This window comes from Cetorhinus maximus, chromosome 6 (assembly GCF_964194155.1).
Source record: "Cetorhinus maximus chromosome 6, sCetMax3.hap1.1, whole genome shotgun sequence".
Taxonomy (NCBI): Eukaryota; Metazoa; Chordata; class Chondrichthyes; order Lamniformes; family Cetorhinidae; genus Cetorhinus; species Cetorhinus maximus.
Window position 1 is genome coordinate 12,004,192 of NC_135884.1, and position 25,535 is coordinate 12,029,726.

Sequence of the window (25,535 nt, forward strand, 5' to 3'; positions counted from 1 at the left end):
CATGGACCACGACAACTGGATCCTCCCTTTCCCACTGCAAGTTCCTCTCCAGCCCTGAGCAGATGTCCCGAACCCTGGCACTGGGCAGTAAAACATAGCTGCCTGGACTCTTGTTCTTTGCTGCAGAGAACAGTGTCAATCCCCCTCATTATACTATCCCCTACATTCCTTTTTGCTCCCCCCACTTGAACGGCTTCCTGTACCACAGTGCTGTGGCCGGCCAGCCAGCTCATCCACCTTGCAGACATCACTTTCATCCACACATGTTGTGAGCACCTCAAACCTGTTTGACAATTGCAAAGCCTGAGGAATTAAATCCGGAAAAGTGTGAAGTAATGCATTTGATGAGGGCAAACAAAGCAAGGGAATACTTAATAAATGGGAGATATTGATAGGCTTGAGGAAGTGAGAGACCTTGGAGTGCAAGTCCACAGGCCCCTGAAGGTGGCAGGTGGATAAGGTGGTAAAGAAAGCACGTGGAATGCTTTCCTTTATTGGACGAGGTACTGAATACAAAAGCAGGGATGTAATGATGAAACTGTATAAAATGTTGGTCAGGCCACAGCTGGAATTTTGTGTACAGTTCTGGTCACCATATTACAGGAAAGGCATAATTACAGAGAAAGTACAGAGAAGATTCACAAAAATGTTGCCAGGGCTTGAAAATTGCAGCTATGAGGAAATATTAGATAGGCTAGGGTTGTTTTCCTTAGAACAGAGGAAGCTGAGGGGTGACCTCGTTGAGGTGTACAAAATTATGAGGGGCTTAGATAGGGTGGACAGGAAAGACCTGTTTCCCCTAGCTGAGGGATCACTTACCAGGGGGCATAGATTTATGATGATTGGCAGAAGGATTAGAGGGGACATAAGGAGAAACCTTTTCACCCAGAGGATACTCTTTCGAGTTATCAACAGTCACAGATTGCAACTCTTTTCGAGTACAATCACAGTTCTTGGTTTCCGGGAGTGGGACATGAACCCACAACCCTCTGATTCAAAGGCGAGGGTGCTATGAACTGAGCCACAGCTGACACCTCACTTCACCCAGAGGATACTCTTTTGAGTTATCAACAGTCACAGATTGCAACTCTTTTTTGAGTACAATCACAGTTCTTGGTTTCCAGGAGTGGGACATGAACCCACAACCCTCTGATTCAAAGGCGAGGGTGCTATGAACTGAGCCACAGCTGACACCTCACTTCACCCAGAGGATGGTGGGCCTCTAGAATTCACTGCCTAAATTGGTAGTTGAGGATGGAACGCTCAACTCATTTAATAGATAAGTGGATCTGCACCTGAAGGGCTGTAACCTGCAAGGCTACAGACCAAGTGCTGGAAAGTGGGATTAAAAATGAATGGCTAGCTTCTTTTGTTGGCTGGCGAAGACACAGTGGGCTTAATCGCATCTTTCTGTGCCATAACTTTTCTATGGTTCTATGGTGTAGAAGAGAAGATTTCCGATTCCTAGACATTTCGATCAGTACTGGGGCAGAAGGAATCCGTCCAGGAATGACAGACTTCACTTGAACCAGATGAATACTGAAGTACTTACAGAAGGTGCATACTCTGAATAATTTTAAAGCTGATTAGTATTTTTGTTAAATTGCACTGATGTGTATTTTATGTAGACTTAATATTGTAATATTTCCATTATTTTAATCTGTCCTTCACTATTTTCACATCTGGCAAGGGGCTTATGAGTTTCTCCATCTCTCCAATCGGTTAACAGTCTCAGCTTCCTGCTGTTGTGTATTCCAGGTCTCCCCAACCCTGGTAGCCTTTTGCTTCTATGCACTCTCATCCCTTGTAAATGCATTTGACTAGTACTCTTAGCTTCAATTATATGGTCAGACATTTAGAGCTTTTGGAATGGACAAAAGTGTTTTAGCAATAAAGACACAAATAACATATCCATTTATTGGGCAGTTAAATAGATTACAGCACTATAAATATATTTTTAATAGGCTATTAACATGTTGATTGGCAATGCATATGCCCGTGGGTTGATTGCTGCCTTTCTACACTCAGTACGCCTTCGGGCCACTCTTTTCTGATATTATCCTCATCATTGCCAAATATAAAGCAAGCTTATCAATGAAGGCGACTATATCTCATCTTAATTCATCCATTTTGAAAGATCCTGATATCCTCTCACTGGATCATCCACTTGTTTCTTATATGAGGGCAGGGCTTTTGTTTCTGCCGCTCTAACCGGAAGTTTATTCCGTCTATTGGTCACCCATGTAAAGAATTTCATTACATCAGTCCCCAAGTTCTCTTTCACTGGTTTGAACCTGGGTTACCTCTTCCAGATAATTTAAAGTACTATTTCACATTAACTTTTCCTATACCCTGCCTCCATAAAATATCCATACTGCTGTTTCTTAAGCCATTGGTTTCCATCTCCAATCCTTGAATGTGTCCAGGTCTGGTTGCCATAAAACAAGAGACATTCAAGCTTTGGGGGTTGTGCTAGTAAGAGCCATGAGGCTGATCCCTACTATCAGTTATCTTAAGTTACAGTGAAAAACTGGAGAAACTTGAGTTTTACAAGATCATTTGCCCATATATAAAGCAATAGCTTAGAAAACAGTAGTATACCTGCATCTCAATTGAAATTATGGGACAAAACTCAAGAAACACAAACAATTCACTATGTAGTTTGTCAAGAAGGAAACTAAATACATCCAGAAGCTTCACAGGCAAGGGTTATGAACAGGTTATCAATAATGGGTGCAAAATGGTGTACGTGCTTCAGTCTTTAAGTGCTCCTCTTCCAGAAGATAGCAGTGATAACACTAAAATTAATAGCAAGTCTAAACTTCAAATGTAACTCTTGCATACAAATTAATTTTACAATAGCATTGTTCCAAGTGTGTTGCAAAGAGTAAGAGTAGGCAAATATTATGAATAAACAAAATCAAAAAAAACGCTTGACTGAACAATTAAAATGATTAATTCCAGTCAAGTAAATTTTATGTTACAGTTCCTTTGAGAAATCCTGATAGTTAATTAAGGCTCTTCACATATAATTTCACAGTAAGTTTGACATTTCCAGGTGCCATACCACCCTTGCAACACCTGGTTGGTAAAATTTGAAGGATAACAATTGAGGGGGGTGGTGGAACACAAGATTTTACATAGACACAGAGCTCTGTGATATCAATGAGGTACTGTTATTGATTTACTGCATTTGAACATACAGATATCAGGAGAGCCAGCTGCTCTTTCTACAAGTTAATAATTAAGCAGACAGCACAGTGGAGAGTGTTGGTTTTCCTTCCTGGATCACATCCTGGGTATGAAATCATCACCACGGCACTGTCAGGAAGATATAATAATTTTCATAACGTGATTGGAATTTATTGTATAGTAGAGTAATAGTGAGGTCTGTATGTGGGATTTAATTGAATTAAAAGCAGCTGATCTGAAGGCTTTGATGTATCAGAAGAGAAGCTAGGTTTGAAATGTTAAGTAGATAAACATGGGTGAAGTTTTAGAATGTAAGGTGTAAAGGAAACATCTGCATTTTTAAATAAACCAGACTAGCTTGAATTCAAAAGAGGGGGCGAAATGTTTCACCTAGCCTGGAGAAGTTAAGAACTTGTGGCAGCTGCTTCAAATTTCCCTCTGGGATTTGATCAGCTCAGCCTTTACCATCGGCCGTGCCATAACGGTCACCCATATGTTCAATGCATCTTTTAATAGTGAGAGCCAAAAAGACATGGTTAATAAAAAACAACATACAATATCCTCTCTGTACAATAGTTCCCCAGTTACTAAAACAAAATACTATAACTTGTGACAGAACAAATTTCTTTTGGTAAAAACAAAAAACTAAAAAACTAAAAAACTACTGTGGATGCTGGAAATCCAAAACAAAAACAGAATTATCTGGAAAAACTCAGCAGGTCTGGCAACATCGGCGGAGAAGGAAAGAGCCGACGTTTCGAGTCCTCATGACCCCTCAACAGAACTCAGTTCTGTTGAAATTTCTTTTGGTGTCTAATGAAAGCACCATAAGGTACAAAGGTTATAAAACCATGCAGTGAAAATGGTTAACATATTAATTGGAACATTCATTCTCTCTCTCTCTCTCATGTTTTGCTTCAAAGTAGGTGTGGTAAGTGGTAATGTTGTATTTGGTGTTTGAAAGGACTGAACTCAACTAGATCCACTTTTGAATCTAACCTCTGCCTGCTAGCTCTGGAAACTATCTCAAACAAAAACAGAATTACCTGGAAAAACTCAGCAGGTCTGGCAGCATCGGCGGAGAAGAAAAGAGTTGACGTTTCGAGTCCTCATGACCCTTCAACAGAATTGAGTAACATTAGGAGAGGGGTGAAATATAAGCTGGTTTAAGGTGGGGGGGTGGGGGGAGAGAAGTTGGGGGGGCATGTGGTTGTAGCGACAAGCAAGCAGTGATAAGAGCAGATAATCAAAAGATGTCACAAAGGAACAAAGAGGTGTTGAAGGTGGTGATATTATCTAAACGAATGTGCTAATTAACAATGGATGGCAGGACACTCAAGGTACAGCTCTAGTGGGGGGTGGGGTGGAAAGGCTGACAGGGCATTAAAGGTATAGATTTAAAAATAATGGAAATAGGTGGGTATAGATTTAAAAATAATGAAAATAGGTGGGAGATTTAAAAATAATGGAAATAGGTGGGTATAGATTTAAAAATAATGGAAATAGGTGGGAGATTTAAAAATAATGGAAATAGGTGGGTATAGATTTAAAAATAATGGAAATAGGTGGGAGATTTAAAAATAATGGAAATAGGTGGACCTGTTTAGTCTTGTGACAATTGGGTACACCTTCCCTGTCAGCTTCTGCTATGCCATAGTCAGCTTGAAAACATGTATTGTGACTTTTTTTTAAAACTTGTCTTTGCTGCTGTGTTAGGGCCAGCTGAAGGAAAGTGAGTTTTTAAAATCACAATACAAGACAACGCTATTCAGGAAGTCAGTCCACTTGCCTGTTCGCTGATTTGATGATTCCTCAAAATCAATGTTGCTTTGGATCTCAGACTTAATTTCTTCACATTTGATCAGTTAGAACCATAGAAAAGTTACAGCACAGAAGGAGGCCATTCGGCCCATCTTGTCCATGCCAGCCTGAGGACACCCAGGTGCCCTTTCTTATCCCACCTTCCTGCACCCGCCCATAGCCCTGCAGTTTACAGCACCTTAGATGCAGATCCAGGTACTTTTTAAAAGAGTTTAAAGTTTCTGCCTCTACCACCAACTTGGGCAGTGAATTCCAGACACCCACTACCCTCTGCGTAAAAAAGTTCTTCCTCATGTCCCCCCTACACCTTCTGCCACTTATCTTGAATCTATGTCCCCTGGTTCTAGAATTCTCCATCAAGGGAAACAATTTTATCCTGTCCACTCTATCTATTCCCCTCATAATTTTGTACACCTCAATCAAGTCACCTCTCAGCCTTCTTTGTTCCAGGGAAAATAACCCCAACCTATCCAATCTCTCCTCATCACTACACTTTTCTAACCCTGGCAACATTCTTGTAAACCTCCTCTGCACTCTCTCCAGAGCTGTTACGTCCTTCCTGTAATGTGGTGACCAGAACTGCACACAATACTCCAGTTGTGGCCTCAACAGTGTTTTATACAATTCCAACATTATATCCTTACTTTTATATTCTATACCTCTGCCAATGAAGGAGAGCATTCCATTTGCCTTCTTTACAACCTTGTCTACTTGAACTGCTGCCTTCATGGACCTGTGTACTTGTATGCCAAGATCTCTCATTTCATCTACCCCTCTTAGTATATTCCCATTTATTTTGTAATCCTTGTAACTGTTTGACCTCCCTAAATGTATGACCTCACATTTCTCTGTTAAAATCCATCTGCCACTTTAGTGTTGTATTGTGAGTAACCCGAAATAACAAAGGTTTCATCAGAATTAGCAGGCAAAACTAACAACTTACAACTTGGTACTCTACAGCGTGTGGACTCAATATTGAGTTCAACAATTTGAGATCATAACCTTTGCCTCCATTTTGTTTCCTGTTTTTTCTTGCTGGTTCAATTTTACTCGTTTCTTTCTTTATTTCTTCACGTTGTATTTGGACTGCTGCTATACAGCCATTCACACTCATCTGAACACATCTTTTCTTTCTTTACCACAAAACCAGCATCGCACCTTCCGACTAGGCACTTTACAGCCTTCCAGGCCTAACGTTGAGTTCAACAACTTCAGGCCATGAACTCTCTCCTCCATCTTTACCCCCTTTTTAATCCAATTGTCTGTTTCCTGATTTAAAAAATTTTCACTTATTTTTATCCTTTTACCCCAACACCACCTCCCTCCACAACAGGGCTGTCACTAATCATAAGATGTAGGAGCAGAAGTAGGCCATTCGGTCCATCGAGTCTGCTCCGCCATTCATGGCAAATCTGATAATCCTCAACTCCACTTTCCTGCCTTTTCCCCATATCATTCGATTACCTCACTGATTAAAAATCTGTCTATCTCAGCCTTGAATATACTTAATGACCCAGCCTCGACAGCCTCTGCGGTAAAGTATTCCACTGATACACTACCCTCTGAGAGAAGAAATTCCTCCTCATCTCGGTTTTAAATGGGCGACCTCTCATTCTGAGATTATGCCCCCTGGTCCTAGACTCTCCCAAGGGGAAACAACCTCTCGGCATCTACCCTGTCAAGCCCCCTAAGAATCTTATATGTTTCAATAAGGTCACCTCTCATTCTTCTAAACTTCAATGAGTACAGGCCCAACCTACTCAACCTCTCCTCATAAGAAAATCCTTCCATATCCGGGATCAACCTAGTGAACCTTCTCTGGACTGCTTCCAATGCCTGTATATCTTTCCTTAGATAAGGGGACCAAAACTGTTTACAGTATTCTAGGTGTGGTCTAACTAGTGCCTTGTATACTTTTAGCAAGACGTCCCTATTTTTATACTTTGAAATAAAGTCACTCACGATCCTGACTTGGAAATTCACCGTTCCTTCACTGTCGCTGGGTCAAAATCCGGGAACTCCTTTCCTAACAGCACTGTGGGTATACCTACACCACATGGACTGGAGCGGTTCAAGAAGGCAGCTCACCACCACCTTCTCAAGGGCAACTAGGGATGGGCAATAAAGGCTGGCCGAGCCAGTGAAGCCCACATCTTGTGAATGAATTAAAAAAAAATGAAGGCCAACTTCCGATTTGCCTTCCCTATTACCTGCTGAACTTGTGTGCTAACTCTTTGTGATTCATGCACGAGGACCCCCAAATCCCTCTAAGCTTCAGCTTTCTGCAGTCTTTCTCCATTTAAATAATATTCAGTTCCTCTATTCTTCCTGCCAAAGTGTGTCACCTCACATTTTCCCACATTATATTCCATCCGCCAAGTTTTTGCCCACTCACTTAACCTGTCTATATCCCTCTGTAGACTGTGTCATCCTCGCCACTTGCCTGCCACCTATTTTTGTGTCATCCGCACACTTGGTGACAGTACATTCACTTCCCTCATCCAAGTCATTAATATATATGGTAAATAATTGTGGCCCCAGCACTAATCTTCGTGACACTCCACTAGCTACAGGTTGAAAACATCCCCCTTATCACAACTCTCTATCTACTATTAGTTAGCCAATCCTCTATTGATGCTAATATACTACCTCCAACACCATGGGCTCTTATTAAGTAGCCTTATGAAACATCTTTTGGAAATCCAAATATATTGCATCTATTGGTTCCCCTTTATCTATCCTGCTTGTTACCTCCTCAAAGAATTCTAATAAATTTGTCAGGCATGATTTCCCCTTCTGAAATCATGCTGACTCTGCTTGATTTTATTATGTATTTCTAAATGTTCTGCTATTACATCCTTTATAATAGACTCTAACATTCTCCCAATTACAGATGTTAAGCTAACTGGCCTATAGTTACCTGATTTTTGTCTCCCCCCCGCCACCGCCCCACCGCCCCCCCTCCCCTCCCTCTCTTTTTGGATAAGGGTATTACATTGGCAGTTTTACAATCCTCTGGGACTTTTCCAGAATCTAAGGATTCTTGGAAGATTACTACCAGTGCATCCACTATCTCTGTAGCTACTTCCTTTAATATACTAGGATGCAACCCATTAGGTCCAGGGGACTTATTGGCCTTTAGCCCCATTAGTTTCCCTAGTAATTTTTCTCTAGTGATAGTTATTGTACTTATTTCCTCTCCCCGACTTTGCCCCTTGAACAGTATTTAGTATTTTTAGAATGCTATTAGTGTCTTTTACCGTGAAGACTAACGCAAAGTATTTAGTCAACTCCTTTGCCATTTCCTGCTTCCCCATTATTATTTCCCCAGCCTCATTCTCCAAGGGGCCTATGTACACTTTGACCTCTCTCTTCCTTTTCATATATTTAAAGAGGCTCTTACTGTCCCTTTTTGTATTACTTGCTAGTTTACTCTCAAAGTTACTTTATCTCTTATTTTTTGGTCATCTTTTGTTGGTTTTTAAAACTTTCCCAATCTTCTGGCTTACTATTAATCTTTCCCACATTGTATGTTTTTTCTTTCAACTAGATACTATCTTTAACTTCCTTGGTTAACCATGGTTGGTTATTCCCCTTCCTAGAATCCTTCTTCCTCACTGTGATATATTTTTGTTGTGAGTCATGAACTATTTTCTTAAATGTCTGCTATTGTTCATCAACCATCTTTTCTGCTAAACTCCTTTCCCAGTCCACTCCAGCCAACTCTGCCCTCATTCCATTGTAATTGCCATTATTTAAGTTTAGCACAGTCGTTTCCAACCCAAGTTTCTCACTCTCAAACTGAAAGCTAAATTCTACCAATTTATGGTCACTGCTTCCTAGGGGTCTTTTACTCTGAGATCATTTATTAAACCTGCCTCATTACACATTACCAGATCCAAAAAAGCCTGATCCCTGGTTGGATCTACAACATATTGTTCTAGGAAACTGTCCTGAATACACTCTATGAATTCTTGCTTGTGGCTACCTCTACCAATTTGATTTTCCCAATCTACATGAAGATTAGAGTCACCCATGATTAATGCATTGCCTTTTTTTACATGCCCTCATTTCTCCTGATTTATTCTCTGTCCTACAGTATAGTTACTGTTAGGGGGTCTATAGACTACTGCCAAAAGTGTCGTCTTCTCCTTGTTATTTCTTACCTCCACCCATATGGATTCTACATCTTCTGATCCAAGATCATTTCTTGCTATTGTACTTATTCCATCGCGTACTAACAAAGCTACCCCACCACCCTTTCCTTCCTGTCTGTCCTTTTGAAAAGTCACATACTTTTTGATCTCCTTGTAACTATGTCTGTCATGGCTATAAGATCATACCCATTAACCTCTATTTGTGCCGTTAATTCATTTATTTTATTCCAAATACTACATGCATTTAAGTATAGAGCCATTAATTTTGCCTTTTTACCATTTTTTCCCCCCCCCTTTGACCCTATTTGCTCCAGTTTTATGTTTGTACCACTCCGTTCCTTACTGTCACATTCTGGGCATCATTACCTAAATAGCTGCTCTGCAGTGCTGCCATATCCTTTTGCTTTGTAAGCTTACATATCCTCTTCCCCAACCTCTATTTAGTTTAAAGATCTCTCTACAGCCCTAGTTATTCGATTCGCCAGAACACTAGTCCCAGCATGGTTCAAATGAAGCCCGACCCACTTGAATAGCTCCCTTCTACCCTAGTACTGGTGCCAGTGCCCCATGAACTAAAACCCATTCCTTCCACACCAATCTTTGAGCTACGCACTTAACTCCTTGACTTTATTTACCCTATGCCAGTTTGCCCATGGCTCAGGTCGTAATCCTGAGATTATTACCTTGGAGGTTCTGCTTTTTAATTTAGCTCCTAACTGCTTCTATTCTCCTATTCTGTCAGCAGAACCTCCTTTCTAGTCCTATCAATGCCACTGGCACTACCATGGACAACAACAACTGGATCCCTCCCCTCCCACTTCAAGTTCCTCTCCAGCCCTGAGATGCCCTTAACTCTAGCACCAGGCAGGCAACACAGCCTTCAGGACTCATGCTCATGGCTGCAGAGAACAGTATCTATCCCCCTAATTATACTGTCCCCTACCAGTACTACTTTCCTCCTCCAACTTGAAAGGCTCCCTGTACCACGGTGCCGTGGTCAGTGCGCTCATCCTCCCTGCAGTCCCCACTCTAGACTATACAGCTTGCAAGAACCTCGTAACTATTGGACAGTTGCAGGGATCGAAGCTCTTCAAACGCTACCCCCTGGGTCCCTATACCTGTTTCGCCTGCAGTCACACCCTCCTGTCCCTGATCACAGATCAAGTTTGAATTACCTAATCTGAAGGTGTGACCGCCTCCTGGAGCAAAGTGTCCAGATGACTTTCCCCCCGACCTATGTGGCGCAATGTCTGCAGCTCGGACTCCAGCTCCTCAACTTGGATCCGAAGTTCCTCAAGTTGCAAACACTTGCTACAGATGTGTTCGCTCTGGATCACCTTGGTGTCCAGCAGCTCCCACATGCTGCAGCAGCAATACATCACCCATCCTGCCATCACTATTGTATTTTTATTTTATTAATTAATTACTCTAGTATCCCTGCTCTTTACACTTTATTGTAATTAATTTTTTACACCAGTATCGATCTTATACTTAATAAGCTATTTTTAAGAGACAAGAAAAGACTAAACACAAACTAAAGACTTTACTTTTACTTTAAAGACTAGAAATACTCACCAATCCTACTCACCAACCAGCTGAGTTCTCTGCATTCGCGTCACGTTATGGTTCACGACATCACTCTGCCGCTGGTCTCACTGCAGGTAGGCTTCTCAATCTATGCCTTTTAACCTCTCCTGCTCACCTCTCACTCAAAATATACTATTTTGAGCCTTAGGAATAGAATAAACCTTAATCACTTACCAGATACTCACCAAGTAACCAGCTTCTTCTCCTGTAGCAGAGCAAGAATCAATTCCTGGAGGCTGAAAAAGTTTAGGTAAATGCAACTAAACACCTCTTTCCCTTCCTCCGCTTAACTCCCTGAAGCGCTCAACTCCGGCACTCCATTGAAAATTGCACTAAATTGGCTATTTATGTATGCTCCTAACACAAAAGGCCTATCTGAGTCACTTAATGAGGATCCCGTTTCAGCTGGTTCTTAATTAAGCTGTTCTTTCACTAGAACCCTGCTTAAGGCTGGCAACTACTGAATTTAAACTGTAGATTTCAGTTTAATGCCAACTACAAACTAATTAAATTTGCACAAAATAAAAAATTAGACTTTCTTACCCAACAACTGCACACACTCAGTCCTAGGTTAAACTGTGTTTTCACAGAGCGCTGACCTTGTTCTGCTATTAACATATTCTGTTCTTACCTTTATGCCACTATCAGCACCTTCTTTAGTCTTTAACACTCCCTTTGTCTTGTGTCCATGACATCTTTGTCAATTTCTCCTTAGTTCCCATCTATCCCTGACCTTCCATCTTCCTCCACCTGCTCCATTCCCTCTTATACAGCTTAAAATCCATCACATTTCTACTTTTTAGCTTTGAACAAGAGTCACACAGACTCGAAATGTTAGCTGTTTTTCTCTCCACAGATGCTGCCGGTCCTGAGTTTGTCCAGCATTTTTGTTTCTATTTCAGATTTCAGCATCCGCGGTATTTTGCTTTCACCACAAACCTTTTGTCATTTAATCTCACCTGCCCTCCACCACTTCACAGACCTTCCGTTTTATTCTTCCTTCCCCCCCGCCCCCCTTCGCTTGCTCAGTCATCCTCAACCTGAAACGTTAACTCTGTTTCTCTCTGCAGAGGCTGCCTGACCGGCTGAGAATTCCAGCATTTTCTGTTTTTATTCTAGGCAAAACTAACACCCTTTTCACATTTTAAATGCAACCTAAGTTCCATTTTGAAAGCAAATCTGCCATAAATTCTGATCAAGAACTATTCTACCTCAGGTATATGTTTCTTCTAATTGATTTTTATGGCACCAGACTCCAACTGAAAGCCAGCTTTACTTCAATGAGTTAACTGAGATTATGCTGCATTTATTACCTGACTTTGCACCATGTGTATGATTGCCAACTGTTTTGATTAACTAATATTTATTTTTAAGCATGATTGCACAACCCAATTCACAGGAAAATCTACTTAAAAACAAAACTTAAAACCCTGAAAGCATTTACCACATAAACAGAGTTAAAGATCAGTAATAAAAGCAGCCCCTGTCAAATTTCTGTTGGAAAAAAACGAAAAGATCAAATACCATCAATACCCTTCCCTCCCCCTACCCCACCACAACCTCAAAAATGTATACACAATGTAATCAGAACTAATGCACTTCAGGGCAAGTTGACAGCCTCACTAAATCCAACTGCACCCTTGTATTATTCATGCATGATGCATTTCTTATCCATTATTAAATACAGCATGTAGTGCAATCTTTTGCTGAACGTTCCTCTCAACAGGAAACAACAAAAAAGATGGTGACTGTTGCTCAACACTGTGCTGATGACTGACACAGCATAGGGAGCAAGGTGAATTCTCTCAAGTAGTTAATATTTTAGCTGAGGGCCCATTTGTGTTGTGGGCAGGTAACAGAAAGCTCAGTCACGAATATTTATTCAAAGTTGATCTTGTGAGGGCTGCTGAGCAGCACCCCCCTGATGCCTTCCTGCTTTCGCAATCAATCACACTCTTCGTGGTGGAATCAGAGTACAAACAAATGGGTAATGTGAGCTTGGCATATACATGTGAAGGGATTAATTTCAATGCTTGCATAATGACAGCAGACCACACGACTACATTCACATCATTATTGACAAAACAACCATACCTTAGCAATGTAACACAAACCTAGCAGAGCGAATATGACAAGATCATTCTTTCCATTGTCGTATAATGACATAGATGTTCATTTATACTGTAATGCCTTAAGCTTCTGGAGGACACCTCTACAAGATGCCAAATGGTGTTTTAACACAGCAGCACATAGTGGGAACAGGAGGCAGTATAAACTCCAAATACTTGATACTACTAAGCACTTAAGAGTCAAAACTACAAAACTTGACCTACTGAGACACTGTATTTGTCATCAGATCTGCATCCAGAAGGGTAGACAGGAATTCGCTGCTCATGAGGGTGGTGGAGGCAGAGACGATCAATGATTTGAAAAAGAAATTGGATGAGCACTTGAAGGAAATAAACTTACAGGGTTATGGCGATAGAGTGGGTGAATGGAACTGACTGGATTGCTCCATGGAGAGCCAGCATGGACTCCATGGACCAAATGCCTCCTTCTGGTAAATGACTCAATGACAGGTGATACGCTTCCACTGTTAATGATACTCTGGCCATTTTACCAGAAGGTTCAGAACAGCAACAAAGACAACTCTGTCCCTTCCTTTCCCTCCCCTCCTTGGATCCAGAAGCACCAGCCTTCTATTTGACGCCTCCTTACGACAAACTGCATAGGGAAAAATTACTGGTGGAACTGGTGGAGAGCTACCAAACCAGGTCACTCGAAAGGAGACACAATGAAAACCACAAAAATGTCAGATTGCTTCAACTCAAAAGTTCATAATTTGAACCCCTGCTAATGGCACTGCAGCACTAAAACTTTTTTGGATTTTTAAATAAATTCTACATGTACAGTTAGTAAGCAAATTCATGAACGTTACCACAAATTACTTAAAAGATTGAACTTTAATCTGCATTCAAACATCTGGAGCAAGTACATATGTAGACCTGGAGTAGGGTAAACAAAAGAGATTCCAAGCTGCCATGGGATATAGAAAGTTTATAAAAAGCAATGTGTTTATACTAAACAGCACAAATTACAACTGGGACTATTTGATTTGATGAAATTGTTTGCAACTTCATAAAACAAGCTTAACTCACCTGGGGAATATTGTGTATTAACAGCACATGATGTGTAACCTAAATCTGCTGTTATCACATAGAATGCACAAAAAACAGACCAATTGGTTCAATAGGTCCATGCCAGCATTTGCTCTCCACAAAAGCTTCCTCCTACCCCTCTTCATCTAACCCTGTCAGCATTACCATTTAATTCCTTTCTCCATCACGATTATCTAACTTTCCCTTAATGCATCTATGCTATTCGCCTCAACACTCCCTGTTATGGACAACAGACATGAAACAGACATGAAACTCGCTGCATCTGAAGGAGCTTTTGTGTTGTTCCAAACCTAATGAGTCCACCCCCTACTCTACCATTCTAACAAGGGGGAAGAGAGCCCATTTCTTTTTGCTTCACAAGCATTGATGGATCTGATATGCACTTCCAGTAATTTTTTTTTATTTTTTAAAAAAAACCTACCACTTGTGACATGCCAGCAGCAGCTTTCTTTTTCTATAAAGACCATTGCTGCAGCTTTTGGCGTCAAATTGCATTAAAATTTCCCCCATAAACTATGATCCTAGAGTAGTTTATTTTTCATCAAAATGGAGATGCTGAGCTAGTTGTAAACACACAAAGGGGTGATCTGACCTTAGGGAAGCATCACAGGCGCTATGCCGCACATTTTGTTTTTGTATTTTAATTCCTTACAAAGCCAGGGATAGGTCAAATGAGACTTGCGGGTTTAAAGCTCATGTTTTGGCTCATGTCCCTCACACCCCAGGTAGACTAAAGCTGCACTGAGTGTGATGGACGGAAGAGCCTGCCAATCAGCAAACGCCCCGCTGCCCCGAAGTCGCATTCCACCAATCGGCGCCCCTCGTGGGCGGGACTTCCGGCTCCGGCTTCAGGGAGTTGAGGCGCCGGGTTTCCCCAGCAACAGAAACGGGAGAGTAAAAAAAAAACGGTCACAATTCAGACAAACCGGAGAGCCCGAGCCTCACACAAACCGTTATAGAAACAGATCATCACTGAAATTAATGTTCAACTGGCGATATTGCTGGAGGCTCTTACCGGGTATCCCCGTCTGGTGCGACATTGTTGAGGCGCTGCTTTAGAGAGAGAGACGCTGAGAGTAACGGGGCTGGCCGCAAACCGCCGCGGGGGAGGGGGGCGGAGCTAAGGGCAACGTGGGGCGGAGCCAACCCGCCGCCGTTCGCGCTCCACGTCAGGCAGTCCAGCTGCAGCGCCCTCTCACGCTCAAATACCGACACTGCAGCCCCCGTGGATCAGGTGCAAAAAGAGCGACATCTCGCGGTTACATGCAGACACAGCTCTCAACCTCTTCGCCCACACAGATCAACCCCAACACCCCCTGGCACCACAGTACAGACACTGCTCTTCCACCGCCTGCCTAGTGCCCTCAAATAGAGACTGCTCTCCTCACCCACATGGTTTTCACCCCCATCACCCAACTACTGCCCCCTGGCACCACAGTACAGATACAGCTCTGACCCCCAACTCCTGCACATAGATCAATCCCAACAGCCGCACACAGATCAGTCTCACCCCCCCGGCACCACACTACAGACACAACTTTCACCTCCAAAACCCACTTACCGAACAACCCCACCCCTTGACACCACCATGCAGACATAGCTCTTTCCCCACCCCCATTGAAGTGCCCACAAATGGACACTGCTCTCCTCACCCAGTGTTCACACTCAGATATAGCTCTTCTCCACCCTTGTGTCCACATAAGGACATAGCTCTTCCCCAGCCCACTAGTACCCACACAAACATACACAACTATCCCCTACCCCCCTCGTATCCACACACAGACACAGCTCTTTCTCAACCCTTGGAACCCATAAACAGACATGGTTCCCCCACTACTTAAAGGGTAGAATGTGGGAGACCAGCCAGGAATGTGTTGGAAGAGTCAAGTCTAGAGGTAATGAAGATACAACTGAGGGCTTCAGCAGCAAGTGAACTGAGGCAGCGGTGAAGTGATGTTAAAAGGTGGAAATAGGCGGTCTTAGCAATACCACAGATATGTAGCGGAAGCTCCTCTTGTAGTCAAATATGACCAAGCTTCCAAACAGACTGTTACCGGGGAGAGGAGTGGAGTTGGTAGCTAGGGAACAGAGTTTGGAACAGGGTCCAAAAACAATGGCTTTGGTCTTTCCGATATTTAACTGGAGGAAATTTCTGTTCATTTCTGTACAGGATATCGGACAAGGAGCCTGATCATTTAACAACAGTGAAGGAGTCGAGAGAGCTGGTGGTGAGGTAGAGCTGGCTGTCGTCAGTGTACGTGTGGAAACTAAAGCTTTGCTCTCAGATGATGTTGCTGAGAGACATATTGTTGGTGAGAAAAAGGAGGGGGCCAAGGGTGGATCCTTGGGGAAGACCAGAGGTAATGGTACCAGGAGCAGGAAACTATTACAAATTATACTCTGGTTATGATTAGATAGATAAGAATGGAACCAGGTGAGATCAGTCCCATGCAGCTGGACAACAGTCTTGTTTGTCTTTTGAGATGAAGATGACCATATTCATCACCTGGGGTGTTTGGTAGGGTTCTGGTGGGTACGTAGGTGACTGCTAAGACCACTCTGTGCCCAGAAGGTTCTGTTGCAAATAGGACAAGATACCGCAGATGATTGAGTTTTGGACAAGTTGCTGGCTTGGGATTTCCTCTCCTTGTGCTTTCTCGCTGCCTTTGATATGTGCTTATTTTTGAAGAAGGCCACACCATTTTTTATTTGGTTGTGTGAGGTGCAGTAGTCCTGGAAAGCTTCGCCCAGGACTCGAAGTTAATATCAAAACTCTTAAGTGAAGCTTTCAGACTGTTCCTGTAGCGCTTCCTTTGACCACCATGACAGCATAGAAGATTTGGTAAGTGAGTGTCAGGCATTCTGGCTACATGATCAGCCCAACTCAGTGTGACTGTCTCAATATGGTGTGGATGCTTGGCATGCTAATTCGGGTGAGCACTTCAGTGCCTGGTATTTTTTCCTGCCATCTGATCTTCAGAAGCTTCCAAAGGCAGCTCAAGTGACAGTGGTTGAGCTTCTTGGCATGGACACTGGTACACAATCCAAACCTCGCACGTGTAGGGCAGAACTATTGCTCCATAGACTTTCAGTTTGGTAGGCAGACTTACTCCTCTTCATTCCCAGACTGATGTTCGAAGTCTGTTGAAGGATACACTTGCTTCGGCAAACCTTGCATGTGTCTCATGCTAGCAAGTTCTGATCATGGACTGAAACCTTGGGCTCAAGGTGGAGCTTTCCTGGAGCAGGCTGGTACATTATTTCAGTTTCCTTCATGTTGATCGCAAGGTCGAAGTTGTTGGATGCATTGGAGAACAAGTCCATGCCACATGGCATGTCTAAACCGGCAGCTAGTGCGCAATCATTGGCAAACAGGAAATCATGAAGTATGTCCTTGGAGACCTTGGTCTCTGCCTGGAATTGTCTCAGATTGAGCAGCTTCCTGTCCGGGGTATATACAGTTTTGATGCCAGGATCACCATCCTGGAAAGTGTCAGAGAGCACAGTGGAGAAAAACATGCTGAAGAGGGTTGGCATAGCACAAAGCCCGGTTTGACACTATTAGTGACTAGGAATGGGTCAGAAGACTCACCATCATCCAAGACATGTGTGAGCATGTCATCATTGAACTGTCAAACTATTGTAATGAATTTCTCAACGCAGCTGAAGTTCTCCATTACCCTCCAAAGGTCCTTACAGCTGACTGCATCAAAGGCTTTGGTCAGGTGAACAAACATGGTCTAGAGATTCATGCTCTGTTCTTGGCATTTCTTCCGGAGTTGTCTAACTGCAACACCATATCAGTGGTTTCTCAACCTTTTCTGAAATCACATAATCACTGTATGGCACTAGATCCTGGTTGAGATGTTGACTAAGTGATTCAGGAGTATTCTGGTGAGAATTTTCCCAGCAATGATTGCCGTAAGATTGGCAAATTCCTTTCTGCTTGTACAGGTGGACAGTGGCGACATTGTTGTATTCTTGCAGTATGATTCCTTACTCTGATTTAGACTGAAAGTGTTCAGTCAGCTTCTTGACCAGGCATTGATCTCCAGCCTTGTAGACCTCAGCTGCGATAGCATTAGCTCCTAGATCTTTGCTGCTAGACAGGAGTTTACTTGCATTTGTTGGTTCCAACGTCATGAGAGGGTCATTAAGAGAGAGAAGACTGAGGATGTAGTTAAAATGCTCTGCCCGTCTTTCTAGAATTTCAGCTTTTTCTGTAAGCAGTCTTGACCTGTCAGTACCGAGGATTGGTGATGACCATGTAGACTGGGGTGTGCAGACAAATTTCAGACATCATATTTCAGATTTCAGAGCAATCTTTTCCAGTCTCTGTGGTCTGCATATGACTAAAGTTCGTCTGCATTCTGATTCAACCAAATGTTTTGCATCTCTCTGAGATTGCATTGGATAGTCCTGCAGATGTTTTGGTTAGCATCATTCTTGTATAGTGATGACTTGACATTGAGATAAACCCTGTACAGGCAATGTTTCTCCTCCAGTACTTTCTGCATTACCTCATTGTTTTCATTGAAAGATTCTCGATGTTTACGAGAGGCAGGGCCAAGGGCCTCTAGAGCATTGGAGTGCACTATATCCCTGAAGGTGGCCCAGTCATCCTCACTGCAGTGAGTGTCTAATTCTGCTGCACACAGGCAACTGTTGAGTTACTCTGAGAGGGATTCCTCCATGACTGCCTGTTTGAGCCTTGAGATATCGAGATGCTTCTGGACCTTTAATACCCTGCAGATGTCTAGGGGAATAGATCTCGATGTTTAGCTTTGAAATGATGAGACAACGGCCAGTCCAGCAGTCAGTGCTGCTTATGATTTTTGTTACATTCACATTTACTGTCCCTCTGCCTATTGATGACATAGTCGATTGGATGCCAATGCATAGAATGGGGCTTCATCCAAGACATCTTGTTGCGAATAGAGTGACGGAAACCTGTGTTGGTGAATAAGAGCTCATGCTCAGCACACATCTTCAGCAAAGGGAGACCATTGCTGTTACTACTGCCAACCCTGTTTTTCTAATGACCCCTTCTCATGCCTGGAGACCTGCAACAGCTCTTGCATTGAAGTCACCAAGAATAGTTGGCTTGTCTAACTTTGGCACAGCAGCAATAAAGGAGTGGAGGTCATCACAGAATTTATCATTGACTCCTTTAAAGTTGGTCATGGGAGGGGCGTACATGCTGATGGGAAATGATTGCCTGTTGCTGTGCAGGGGGAGTTTAAGCACTATCAGATGATCATTAACACCCTTCGGAAGGCAAGACAACTTATTGACGAAATGGTTTATGACAACAAAGCCTATGCCATCTTCGCACAGTTCTTCTTTTCCACCTCCACTCCAAAACATGTGTAACTTGCACAGATTTCCTTGAGCTGAACTTCCTCAGGTAGACAAGTCTCGCTGAGGGCTGTGATCTGTGCATTGTAGCTAGCCAGCTTTCTACCAACAGGAGCAGTTCTTCTCTCCGATCTGTCGGCTGTGGTATTGTCCATGAGGGTACACACATTCCGTGCACCAATGATTGACATACGGCTGCGTTGATGGGATCTGTGCCATGTTGTGACCTGCTGGCCAGGGAGGTGAAGCAGACAATGTTTAGGGCACCTTTTCTAGCCCCTTACTCATGCTGGGGAGGCGAGCAGTGTCATTCTGCGAAGGGCTGCTCAGTTGCTCAGGGGGCTGTCGAGTTCCACATCTGCTTCATTTCAGTGAAGACCGACCCTATGGTCTTGAGCTCTAGTCCTTTTAGATGGTGGTGAGCGTGAGTTTGGAAGGTGCTATAGAAAGAGCCTTGGTGAATTTCTGCAGTGCATCTTGTAGACGGTATACACTGCTGCTACTGTGCGTCGGTGGTGGAGGGAGTGAATGTTTGTGGAAGTGGTGCCAATCAAGTGGGCTGCTTTGTCCTGGACGGTGTCAAGCTTCTTGAGTATTGTTGGAGCTGCACTCATCCAGGCAAGTGGGGAGTGTTCCATCACACTTCTGACTTGTGCCTTTTAGATGGTGGACAGGCTTTGGGGAGTCAGGAGGTGAGTTACTTGTCACAGGATTCCTAGCCTCTGACCTGCTCTTGTAGCCACAGTATTTATATGGCTAGTCCAGTTCGGTTTCTGGTCAATGGTAACCCCCAGGATGTTGATTGTGGGGGATTCAGTGATGGTAATGCCATTGAACACCAAGGGGCGATGGCTAGATTCTCTTTTGTTGGAGATGGTCATTGCCTGGCACTTGTGTGGCGCAAGTGTTACTTGCCACTTGTCAGCGCAAGCCTGGATATTGTCCAGGTCTTGCTGCTTTTGGACGTGGACTGCTTCAGTATCTGAGGAGTCACGAATGGTGCTGAACATTGTGCAATCATCAGCAAACATCCCCACTTCTGACTTTATGATGGAAGGAAAGTCATTAATGAAGCAGCTGAAGATGGTTGGGCCGGAGACACTACCCTGGGGAACTCCTGCAGTGACGTCCTAGAGCTGAGATGACTGACCTCCAACAACCACAACCATCTTCCTTTGTGCTAGGTATGGCTCTAACCAGTGGAGAGTTTTCCCCCTGATTCCCATTGACTCCAGTTTTGCTGGGGCTCCTTGATGCCACACTCGGTCAAATGCGTCCTTCATGTCAAGGGCAGTCACTCTGACCTCACCTCGGGAGTTCAGCTCTTTTTTCCATGTTTGAATCAAGGCTGTAATGAGGTCAGGAGCTGAGTGGCCCTGGCGGAACCCAAACTGGGCGTCAGTGAGCAGGTTATTGATAAGCAAGTGCCGCTTGATAGCACTATGGATGACCCCTTCCATTATTTTATTGATCATCGAGAGTAAACTGACAGGGCAGTAAATGGCCGTGTTGGATTTATCCTGCTTTTTGTGTACAGGACATACCTGGGCAATTTCCCACATAGCCGGGGAGATGCCAGTGTTGTAGCTGTCCTGGAACAGCTTGGCTAGGGGCGTGGCAAGTTCTGGAGCACAAGTCTTCAGTACTATTGCTGGAATATTGTCAGGGCCCATAGCCTTTGAAGTATCCAGTGCCTTCAGCCATTTCTTGATATCACATGGAGTGAATCGCATTTGCTGAAGACTGGCTTCTGTGATGCTGGGGGCCTCCGGAGGATCATCCACTCGGCACTTCTGGCTGAAGATCATAGCAAATGTTTCAGCCTTATCTCTTGCACTGATGTGCTGGGCTCCTCCATCATTAAGGATGGGGATATTTGTGGAGCCTCCTCCTCCAGCGAGTTGTTTAATTGTCCACCACCATTCATGACTACATGTGGCAGGACTGCAGAGCTTAGATCTGATCTGTTATTTGTGGGATTGCTTAGCTCTGTCTATCACTTGCTGCTTATGTTGTTTGGCATGAAAGTAGTCCTGTGTTATAGCTTCATCAGGTTGACACCTCATTTTTAGGTGTGCCTGATGCTGCTCCTGGCATGCCCTCCTGCACTTTTCATTGAACCAGGGCTGATCCCCTGGCTTGATGGTAACGGTAGAGTGGAGGATATGCCAGGCCATGAGGTTACAGGTTGTGTTTGAGCACAATTCTGCTGCTGCTGATGGTTCACAGCGCCTCATGATTGCTCAGTCTTGAGTTGCTTGATCTGTTTGAAATCTATCCCATTTAGTGCTGCACAACACAGTAGAGGATATCCTCAATATGAAGGCAGGACTTTGTCTCCACAAAGGTTCTGTGGTGGTCACTTCTACCGATTCTGTCATGGACAGATACATCTGCGGCAGGCAGGTTGGTGAGGATGAGGTCAAGTATGTTTTTCCCTCATGTTGGTTCCCTCACCACTTGCCGCAGACCCAGTCTAGCAGCTATGTCATTTAGGACTCGGCCAGCTCGGTCAGTACTGGTGCTCCCGAGCCACTCTTGGTGATGGACATTGAAGTCCCCCACCCAGAGTACATTCTGCACCCTTACTACCCTCAGTGCTTCCTCCAAGTGATGTTCAACATGGAGGAGCACTGATTCATCACTTGAGGGAGGGCAGTATATGGTAATCAGCAGGAGGTTTCCTTGCCCATGTTTGATCTGATGCCATGAGACTTCATGGGGTCCGGATTCGATTTTGAGGCAACTCCCTCCTGACTGTATACCACTGTGTCGCCACCTCTGTTGGGTCTGTCCTGCCGGTGGGACATTATGGTGCCTAGGACACTATCTGTGAGGTATAATTCCATGAGGATGACTATGTCAGGCTGTTGCGTGATTAGTCTGTGAGACAGTTCTCCCAATTTTGGCACTAGCCCCCCGATGTTAGTAAGGAGGACTTGCAGGGTCCACAGGGCTGAGTTGCCGTTGTCGTTTCTGGTGCCTAGGTCAATGCCAGATGGTCTGGCCCATTTAATTCCTTTTTTGTGACTTTGTAGCAGTTTTATTCGACTGAGTGGCTTGCTAGGCCATTTAAGAGTCAACCATTTTGCTGTGGGCCTGGAGTCACATTTAGGCCAGACCAGGTAAGGAAGACAGATTTCCTTCCCAAGCATTAGTGAACCAGATGGGTTTTTACAACATTTCATGGTCATAATTAGACTATTAATTCCAGATTTTTATTCAGTTTGAATGGTGGGATTCGAACCCTGGTCCCCAGAGCATTTACCCTGGGTCTCTGAATTACTAGTCCAGCGACAATACCACTATGCTAATGGTGAGCCTGCCTGTGGGAGGTGCTACCCTCACTTGCACCCCTTGTACCCCTGTGTAGGTGTTTCTCCTCCAGTAGTTTCTTAATTACCTCATTATTTTCATCAAACCAATCTTGGTGCTTATGAGAGGGAGAGGGTCAAGGGAGGAAGAGTTGGGGTGGATGGTGAAGAAAATTGTGTAAAAAGCTGCAGATGGGTTGAGATGGATAAAGAGGGATAGTTTACCTTTGTCACAGTCACTTAGTCATTTGTGACTTTGGTAAGAGCCGTTTTGGTACTGTGACAGGGGCAGAAGCCTGATTGGAGGGGTTCAAACATGGAGTTTTGGAAAAATTGGGCATGGAGTTGAGAGGCAACAACAAGCTCCAGGACTTTAGAAAGGAAAGGGAGGTTGGAGATGGGGTGATAGCTTACAAGGATGGTGGCATCAAGGGTTGCTTTGTTGAGGAGTTGGTGATGACGGCAGATTTAATGGAGAGAGGAACAACACCCGAAGAGAGAGAACCAAGGTAACCCCTGCACCAATATTTCACCCTCTACCTAGAAACATCCGCTTCCCATCATAATTCTCGCCTCGTCTCCTTACATATTGACTCCCATCCCTCCTCACCAAAAGACACACACAGACACACACAGACAGACAGACAGACACACACACACACAGACACAAACAGATACACACACGCACACACACACAGACACAAACAGATACACACACGCACACACACACAGACAGACACAGACATATACACAGACAGACAGACACACACACACACACACACAGACAGACACAGACAGACAGACACACACAGACAGACACACACACAAAAAGATACACACACGCACACACACACAGACAGACACAGACAGGCACACACACAGACAGACACACACACACACACAGGCACACACACACACAAACAGACACACACACACTCACACACACACATGCACACACAGACACGCACACACAGACAGACAGACAGACAGAAACACACACACACAGGCACACAGACAGACACACACATACACATGATAAGCACAAAAACTGCAGATAGCTCAGGCTCTATCTGGTGGTCAGAAAATAGCACAAGGTGTGTGCAGTGGCTGGAGAGCAGTCCAGTATCAATATCTTTTCCTAACGCAAACGTGGATTTACAAAATCTAAGAATAAAAACACCGCTCTGCCCCACAGCTTGAGGATTTTGCTGCAACTGAATCAGTGTGCCTACCGCTGGGGTGAGTTGAGTTCATGGGGGATTGTCAGTTTGATGCAATGGGGGGGCAGTGAGCTGAGGGAGACTGTTAAGGAGTGATGGAAAAGTGATTTGCAATTACATTTGTCGGTGGAGTTAGAGAGCACAGGAGACGATGAGGAGACTGCTGGAGAAATCAAGTCCGCAGGGGCTGAAAATATAGATGAATATTTCAGCGGTGGGGATGTCGACAGTATTGGGCTCAGGTTTGATGCCTCCCCTGCCGGAATAGCTTGCTGACACTCAGTTTCAGCTCAGGCAAATTGGATGAGATGAGGTATCGGGAGGTATCGGCAGGTACCTGTGGATGCACACCTTAGCAGGAATCAATGCTTTCAGAAGAGAAAGGGAGGGACTCTTCTTTCATGTCAGCGGTAATCCCCAGGAAAAGAGGCTTTCCAGCAGGGATTTTTTTTTAAATCTCCTAAACCCTTTAAAAAAAATAATCCCAGTACTTCTGGTATGCATTACAAAGTCTAAATAAACATAAAAATAGATGTTTTCGCACATCTTTCTGCAGCTGGAACCTCTGGTGGCCGGGAAATGTATTTGTCTGAAACCCAGAGAGCCCTTAATACAGGGAGTACTTAGTTTATTTAATTCATTGGATGTGAGTATCACTGGCAAGGCCCTAATACGACTGGGTGGCTTGCTAGGCTATTTCAGAGTCAATCACATTGCTGTGGATCTAGGGTCATGTAGAGCTCAGACCTGGTAAGGACAGCAGATTTCCTTCTCTGAAGGACATTAGTAAATGAGTTTTTACAACAATCTGGTATTTTCATGATCAGCCTAACTGATCCTGTTTTTTTTTAAGTTCCAGATTTTTATCAATTAATCGAATTTAAATTCCATCAGTTGCCATGGTGGGATTTGAACTCCTGTCTTCAGGACATTAATCCAGGCCTCCTGCATTACTAGGCCAGTTACTGAACCACAAGGCCACCATTCAAACGTTTAGATGCGAAGGCATTAGAGAGAGCGCAGAAAAGATTCACAAAAATGGTTCCTGGGATGAGGAACTTCAGTTACGTAAATAGATTGGAGAGGTTGGGACAGTTTTCCCTGGAGAAGAGAAGGTTGAGAAGAGATTTGATGGAGGTATTCAAAACCATGAGGGATCTGGACAGAGTAGATAGGGAAAAAAAAACTGTTCCCATTGGATCAGGAACAAGAGGGCACAGATTTAAAATAATTGGCAAATGAAGCAATGGTGACATGAAGGAAAACTTTTTCATGCAGCGAGTGGTTAAGGTCTGGAATGCACTGCTTGAGAGTGTGGTGGAGGTAGGTTCAATCGAGGCATTCAAGAGGGAATTGGATTATTATCTGAAAAGAATCTGAAAGAATGTGCAGGGCTACAAGGAGAAGGCCAGGGTGAGGCACTAGGTAAAATGCACCTTCGGAGAGCCGGTGCAGACAGGAAGTGCTAAGCCTTCCGTGCTGTGACTATTCTGTGAGTAATCCTGAGCACAGATTTGAGATCATGATGATTCACTACACTCATATATCTTAAACCGTTGATGTAGAATTATCTGAAGAATACATTCCTTTTATTATTGACACTGTCACTAGTACTTTTAAATTAATGGCACCTTGAGGCAGTTGCAGAATTACTGCAGTCTATTCTACATAGCCAACTGAGGAGAAAGTTTAACTGTACAATGATTG

General features: G+C 43.7%; 1 protein-coding gene across 1 annotated transcript in view; it reads right to left on the reverse strand.

Moving 5' to 3' along the window:
- The window catches only part of twf2 (twinfilin actin binding protein 2), a 119,449-nt gene extending 104,382 nt beyond the window's left edge, over window positions 1–15,067 (reverse strand). The window contains exon 1 of the mRNA XM_078543198.1: window positions 14,952–15,067. Within this exon, the coding sequence (XP_078399324.1) occupies window positions 14,952–14,976 (25 nt within the window). The 5' untranslated portion in view covers window positions 14,977–15,067. The remainder of the gene's footprint in view (window positions 1–14,951) is intronic.
- Window positions 15,068–25,535: the final 10,468 nt, after the last annotated feature.